The sequence below is a fragment of the Salvelinus fontinalis genome, chromosome 3 (genome assembly GCF_029448725.1).
Source record: "Salvelinus fontinalis isolate EN_2023a chromosome 3, ASM2944872v1, whole genome shotgun sequence".
Classification (NCBI taxonomy): Eukaryota; Metazoa; Chordata; class Actinopteri; order Salmoniformes; family Salmonidae; genus Salvelinus; species Salvelinus fontinalis.
This window is the reverse complement of record NC_074667.1, coordinates 19468385-19476304: the sequence shown is the minus strand read 5'-3', so window position 1 is coordinate 19476304 and position 7920 is coordinate 19468385. Positions and strand designations below refer to the sequence as shown.

Sequence of the window (7920 nt, the reverse complement as noted above, 5' to 3'; positions counted from 1 at the left end):
CTGGTCACCCTGGCATCGGTCGGACGGTGTGTTGCCTTAGTGTGAAGTACTGGTGGTCCACCTTGGCCAAGGATGTGAGGGTTTCTGTTTCCTCCTGCTCGGTGTGCGCCCAGTGCAAGGCTCCCAGGCATCTGCCCAGAGGGAAGTTACAACCCCTACCTGTTCCACAACGGCCGTGGTCGCACCTGTCGGTGGACGTCCTGACAGATCTTCCTCCATCACAGGGCAACACCACGATCCTGGTCGTTGTGGATCGGTTTTCTAAGTCCTGCCGTCTCCTCCCTTTGCCCGGTCTCCCTACGGCCCTACAGACTGCGGAGGCCCTGTTCACTCACGTATTCCGGCACTACTGGGTGCCTGAGGATATAGTCTCTGATCGGGGTCCCCAGTTCACGTCCAGGGTCTGGAGAGTGTTCATAGAACGTCTGGGGGTCTCGGTCAGCCTCACCTCAGGTTTTTGCCCCGAGAGTAACGGACAGGTGGAGAGAGGGAATCAGGATGTGGGTAGGTTTCTGCGGTCCTATTACCAGGAACGGCCGGGGGAGTGGGCGGCGTTCATCCCTGGGCAGAGATGGCCCAAAACTCACTCCGCCACTCCTCCACTAACCTCTCTCCTTTCCAGTGCGTACTGGGGTATCAGCCGGTTCTGGCACCGTGGCATCAGAGCCAGATCGAAGCTCCTGCGGTGGACGAATGGTTTAAGCGCTCAGAGGAGACCTGGACGCCGCCCATGTGCAACTGCAACGGGCCGTGAGGCGGCAGAAGGCGAGCACCGACCGTCACCGCAGTGAGGCCCCGGACTGGCTCTCGACCCGGAACCTGACCCTCCGCCTGCCCTGCCAGAAGCTGGGTCCGCAGTCTGTGGAGTGATTTCTGATAACAGTGAACATACCCTCTTAATGGCGAAGGTGCAAATAGATGGAGGAATTCAAATATAAAGTCTTCGTTTGAGCACTATCCACACCATTTAAAGTATGGTGCGCAACGTGGTTCAATGTGCCTATAAGTAACAGAGAGCACTGTACAATACGGCAAACTTAGCAAATAATGTGTTTGTGGTAAGTACATGGGGGCCACCATCTTTATGCACCTTCACCATTTTGGGGCCGCATGTCTTCAAATTCAGGGTAATTGAAATAGGCTGATCAGCAAGCTTTTTATGTCAGTAAAGTAGAGCTAGTAAGCTAGCTACAGCATAAGCTAAGCAGCTGATACCAGCAACTTGTTAGCAACACTAAAAAAGTACTTCCGGATCACAGAATTTCAGAAATGTTCTAAAAAAAAGTCCCCCACGTAATAGTAGAAAAATTTACCTGTATTTAGTCATTATTAGGGCTGTTAAGGTGACCATATTATCGCCACACCGGCGGTCACCAGTCATGACAGCAGTCAAATTTTGTCACGGTTATTAGGCTGCTGATGGTCATTAGTAGCCTACCACAATTCCTAACTGCCAGGTACTCAGCACTCTATTGTCCCTCTAATCACTCTGACATCAATGCAAATCTAATCAAATATGAGAGCCCATGAGCTCATGATGTGCAACATTTCTATAGGCTTTGCAATTGCGTGAGAAAACAGAGTTTTGATGGCCTCTATTAAAAAGAGGAGGATCCATCAGCTTTCTATAGGCTAGGTCTACTATATTTATTTATAAACTTTCCTAATATTAAGCACATATGTGTTAATATTGCTTTAGTCCCTCATGAAATAATCCCCTATATAGATTCTACAGACCATACTGAGTATTCCCAACCCCACTTTTACATTGGCACATAGAATAGTTCTCTCTATAAGCCAATATTTAATTTATGCACATAGAATAGTACTCTCTATAAGCCAATATGTCATTTATAGGCCTACAGTGTATTTTATTGGGACCAATGGAATGGGTGGAGTAGCAAGTGGCCTTCTCTTCATACTCGTCGCCAAACTCACTGGCTCCAGGTCATCTACAAGTCTCTGCTAGGTAAAGCCCCGCCTTATCTCAGCTCACTGATCACCATAGCAGCACCCACCCGTTGCACGCGCTCCGACAGGTATATCTCACTGGTCACCCCCAAAGCCAATTCTTCCTTTGGCCGCCTCTCCTTCCAGTTCTCTGCTGCCAATGACTGGAACAAACTGCAAAAATCACTAAAGCTGGAGACTCTTACCTCCCTCACTAGCTTTAAGCACCAGCTGTCAGAGCAGCTCACAGATCTCTGCACCTGTACATAGCTCATCTGTCAATTAGCCCATCCAATCTACTTCATCCCCATACTCTATTTATTTATTTAGCTTGCTCCTTTGCACCCCAGTATCTCTACTTGCACATACATCTTCTGCACATTCTACCATTCCAGTGTTTAATTGCTATATTGTAATTACTTCGCCACCATAGCCTATTTACTGCCTTACCCCTTTTATCTTACCTCATTTGCACATGCTGTATATAGATTTTTCTACTGTATTATTGATTGTATGTTTGTTTATTCCATGTGTAACTGTGTTGTTGAATGTGTCGAACTGCTTTGATTTATCTTGGCCAGGTCGCAGTTGCAAATGAGAACTTGTTCTCAACTAGCCTACCTGGTTAAATAAAGGTGAAATGTAAAAAAAATACAAATAATTAAGTGCTGCTGGGTATTTAGACCACAGTCACCCAATAAATGACACCATATAGAGACTAGTGCTAATTCAGTAGGGTCTGTAGAATATTATGTTGTTTACATGTATTTTCTTAAGCTCAATGTCTGTAGAATATAATGTTCTTTACATTTCTTTACTTAAGATCTAACCAATTCCCAATGTGCTCCACCTAATAATTCTATTTTATATAAAGTACTAATTCTCTTTAGTTTAGATTTTTCCCCGATCTAGTTGTAATTTTGTAACATAATTGTAAGATTATGCACTAGGCAAAACTGCAAAATTATTGATTTTGTATCATTCCCATAGCATTTTACCGTAAACTTTCATTTTGAAGTCAAAATCGGAACACCGGAAGTCTTAATTTTGCTGCCGGGACGCTAATGTGACTTGCATGACGCTAATACAGTCGACCAAGTCACTACACCGGCAGTGGCGACCGACGTCCTTGCACAGAATTTTTGCAGGAGGAAGCCTTTTTGCTTTGTTTGTATTTTCTCACAACTACAAATTATTAAATCACTGCCACAACGTTTGTAACAATTTAGCTAGTTATTCTGCCTATTTCATGGAAAGTAATGCAAGCGTGCAGTGATATCATAAATTAAGAAATATATTTTCATTTTTGAATGACCGGATGCTCGGGGATATATATATTTTTTATGAGTCCCACATCCTACAGATAGTCCATGCTATCTGAAATCCTTGGGACATCCCTACCCCCAAGACAGGGTCGGCCAGTGCTATCCAGAATCCTTGGGACCTCTACCCTTAAAGGAGTAGTTCACTGTTTTACAATTTGACGTTAGATTGTTCCTCACACTGAAAGTGGTCTACGGGCCAAGAGAATATGTAATCCAGGTTTCAATTTTCAACGGGGTACTTTTATTTTGAAGGTGAAACGCAAATTCCACTGTTGTGGCTAATCGTTTTAAACAGTCACTACAAATTTAAACTAACTTTAGGCACCACTAGTTAACAATTAATGAAAGTGATGGGGGCATATGTGAGTATGTTTAAAATAAAATATGTTCAAATCACCTGAAATCAATTAAAATCAACACAACATTTGGTTTCATGCTATTTAAAGGTGCTTTTCGTTTTATTTTTTTACATGCTCACATGCCCCAATCACTCCCATTGAATGTTAGCTTGTGGTGGCTAAAGTTAGCTGAAGTTTGTAGTGGCTGTTAAAGAGAATTGAATCATGGATTACAGTTTCCTGGAGTTTGCAGTGGCTGTTTAAAGATAACTGAATCATGGATTACAGTTTCTCCTGGCCCATAGACTACTTTCAGGGTGAGGAACCCTCTAACATCAAGTTGTAAAATATTGAACTACTCCTTAAACCATTTTAAATTAAAACTTCAATGGGGTAGGACCATCCCAAAGATCCCGGATAGCACGAACCAAGACGGATCGGTTGAGGGAGGAGCATCACATAATGTAATCTGAAATAAAACAATGGTCCAAATATGGCATTATTCCCATATAATTCGGAATTAGTCATTTATTAGGATCTGTATGATTATTTCATTAGTTGTATCTGTTTGCATCACTTTCAATGGGGTACTTTTATTTTGAAAGCGAACCGCAAATTCCACTATTGTGGCTAATCGTTATTGTGGCTAGTTTCACATAGCTAAGAAAATAAGCGGATCTCACAGTGACTTCACTTCCGATGCAAATTTTACGACAGTAAGATATTTTTTGTGCTGATACGAATTACATTAAACTCACGATTTTACACTCAGGATCGTGTTTGGTGCTATAAAAAGAACGAAGGACGAGTTGACTTAGGGCCCTGGTAAGCTTTTGTTTGAAATTGTAGCCTACGATTAGATTTGCCGAACAGAAAAGTGGTGTTATTGTATCGAGGCCGACAGCTTCAATTTTAGAAGCGTGGAAACATTATTGCAGCCACTGTTACTTTGTAGTTTCTGTAAACAGCAACGCAGATAACAGTTATGCGCGTATTACAATATGGCCTTCAATTATATGGCAAATATAGAGAATTTGATTTGGAAAAATATATTGAGCATTGCAGAGCAGACGTATCTTTGTTTACATACATTTCGTCTTCTTGCACACAGGGACCTGAAAGTAGGCTACTATGTCCGCGGAACTGGACCTTTCGCCCCCAGAGGTACCTGAACCCACTTTGCTTGAGAGTCTCCTGCGCTATGGACTCTTTCTGGGAGCTATTTTCCAACTCATCTGCATCTTGGCTGTCATAATACCGACCTCCAAGGGGCATGAACAGGTATGGTAAACAGTCCTGTTGGCAGTTGAAAGAATGCGGTATAATATTGTCATTATTTACTGTAGGTTTACTTATAGCATTATGTGTTAAATCCGTATAGGCCTGATGCTTTGTATTTTTTCCTTTCTGTCCTATTGTAGTCTTCTTTTGAACTTGGCTTGAGCAAGCAAATTCTCCATTACTATTCAGCAACCTACTGTTATTGTTCCATATGTGTCGAGTGTCACTGGGACTCACATTCTGTTTTATCTTTAGGAGGAGACGGAGCCAAATGACATGAAAGCTGGTGACCAGAATAAGAAGTCAAAAGGACCTGCGCCTCAGATTCGTCAGAAACTAAAGAAAGAGAGCAAGAAGAAGCGATAGGTGTGTTGGATTTTGTGCTGTCCATGCAGCGCACCCAAAATTATTGCTACATTTCAAATTATGTAAACTGAATCATTTTTGTTCCATCAAATTCAATGATGTCTCAACCATGATTTATGAAAGAACAGAAGTGCATTTGATCAACTGTTTTATTCAATTAGTCTGCTATCAAATGTAATTTGTTAATCTAAAACTTGTAAAGGCCTAAACACAACCAAAAACTTTGGGGACATACTGTGCATTCAGAAAGTATTCACATCCCTTGACTTTTCTCAAAACATTGTGTTACAAAGTGTCCTTTTTCTTGTCAATGATCTACACACATACTCTGTAATGTCAAACTCGATGTATGATTTGTTTAATTAATAAAAAATAAATGCTAGTATATCTTGATTAGGTAAGTATTCAACCCCCTGAGTCAATACATGTTACTCAACTTTGGCAGCTATTATAGATGTGAGTCTTTCTAGGTATGTCTCAAAGCTTTGCTCACCTGGATTGTACAATATTCAAACATTATTCTTTTTAAAATTCTTCAAACTCTGTCAAGTTGGTTGTTTGATCATTGCTAGATGGCAATTTTCAAGTTTTGCCATAGATTTTCAAGACAATTTAAGTCAACTGTAACTGGGCCATTCAGGAACATTCAATGTCATCTTGGTAAGCAAATCCAGTGTATATTTGGCCTCGTGTTTTAGGTTATAGTCTTGTTGAAAGGTGAATTTATCTCACAATTTCTGTTGGAAAGCTGACTGAACCAGGTTTTCCTCTAGGATTTTGCCTGTGCTTAGCTCTTCAGTTTATTTGTATCCCTAGACAAGCATACCCATAACATGACGCAGTCAACACCATGCTTGAAAATCAGCTGAGTTAGGAAGTATTCCTGTATCCTTGTAGTGACTGGTTTTGTTGATACACCATCCAAAGCATAATTGCTAACTTCAGTGTGCTTTTCTATGTCCCGATAGGTGCCTTTATGAGGCATTAAAAAACGTCCCTGGTCTTTGTGGTTGAATCAGTGCTTGACCGAGGGACCTTACAGATAATTGTATGTGTGGGGTACAGAAATTGGGTGTAGTCAATTTAAAAATCATGTTAGCAACTATTATTGAGCACAGAGTGAGTCCATGCAACTTATTATTTAACTTTAACTCCTGAACTTATTTAGGTTTGCCATAACAAAAAGGTTGAATACTTAATGACATTTCAGCTTTTCATTTGTAATTAATTTGTAAAAAAATGTCTGACATTATGGGGTATTGTGTGTGATTAGGGACACAATCTCAACTTAATAAATGTTTAAGGCTGGAAAAATACAAGGGGTGTGAATACTTTTAGAAGGTACTACTTCTACATATTACTAACATTTCTGTGAAAACCCAGAATAAGTACCCTCTTTCTCTGTTATATCAATAAGAGGTTGAAAAAAATTCATACAACTACCTTTTTAATCTTAAAATGTCTCATTCAACCTTATAACCCGTACACTGTGCATATATTCTCAATGTTGTAACAAAACATTTTATGGGAAATACTTTATTTGAAATATTTCTCAGATAAGATTAAAAACACTTATTTTTTTACGAAATCGACCTTGCTAATAAGGATGAATAGCATTTTCTGAGAATGAAAATGTAAGGACTTCTGTGAATCCGGATGGTAGCCTGCCTGGATCCTAACCCACAACCTTGTGTCAGTCCAACACTTTCGCTTTTACAACAAGAAGAGGTCCATTGATGAGAGAGTTGGTGTTGTACTAAGGACTTACCTCCTGTGCACTAACCCATTCCTTCCCTCTGCACCTTACCTTCTGTGCACTAACCCAGTCCTTCCCTCTGTACCTCAAGTCCCTCGTGCTCTGGCATATCTCATGGTAGCGCTATCCCACTTTTACCACCATTGTAGCGCGAAATTTGGGGGTAGCCCAACTAGGACTTGAACGTGTGATCCCAGGTCTGTCAGTTCCACTCCTCACCAATAGATTGCTGGTGTTGTGCTTGTGCAAATTATGTACTGGTAAACTATTCAGATTCCTGTTCAAATGACTGTGACTCACTTTTCATGATATAGGTTATGCGATCTCTGTTCTATGGTGATAGTTACTAAATTCAATTTCACAAATACAGTACAGTTATATCAGATGGTTGATGGAAAGTAGGATGCATTGTGTTCCAAGGCCCTTTTCTTTCACAGTCCTAACCTAATATCTATTCCGAAGTGTAAGGGCAGGTTTCCCAGACACAGATTAAGCATCCTAGACTAAGAAGTATGCTCAATTAGAATCTCTATAAAAGAGCTGTTCAGGACTAGGCTTAATCTGTGTCAGGGAAACTGTCCTTAATGGGTTTTGCATAAATGGTTGTTAATTTATTGGAATTGTCTATGTGAAATACATTGGCTACGGTTCAAACTCATTAAAGACACACCCTCGTCGAATTTTGTTTGGTTATCTTTTGGAAATTGTAGAAATAAAACATTTTCCTTCTTCAGAAGTTCCAGCTAGGCAGGCTAACATTAGTTAGCTAATTAATTTGCTAGCTATTATACAGTAGGCGTATATATATATATATATATATATATATATATATATATATATATATTTATATATAAGTATACATGCACTCATAATTGACTGTAGCGCATATAAAGCACCCACAACC

General features: G+C 40.3%; 1 protein-coding gene across 1 annotated transcript; it reads left to right on the top strand.

Annotated features, from left to right (window-relative positions):
- The first annotated feature begins 4294 nt into the window (after positions 1-4294).
- Positions 4295-7696, top strand: manbal (mannosidase beta like). The gene is made up of 3 exons (XM_055908628.1): positions 4295-4438; positions 4725-4894; positions 5150-7696. The coding sequence occupies exons 2-3, from the start codon at positions 4745-4747 to the stop codon at positions 5258-5260; spliced, it is 261 nt and encodes an 86-aa protein (XP_055764603.1). The 5' UTR covers positions 4295-4438; positions 4725-4744; the 3' UTR covers positions 5261-7696.
- Positions 7697-7920: the final 224 nt, after the last annotated feature.

Bases quoted from the DNA above. Each gene is read 5' to 3' on its own strand.
- manbal (XM_055908628.1), top strand. From the start codon at position 4,745: ATGTCCGCGGAACTGGACCTTTCGCCCCCAGAGGTACCTGAACCCACT. The intron at 4,895-5,149 runs GTATGGTAAACA...TTTTATCTTTAG, and splicing joins CCTCCAAGGGGCATGAACAG to GAGGAGACGGAGCCAAATGA.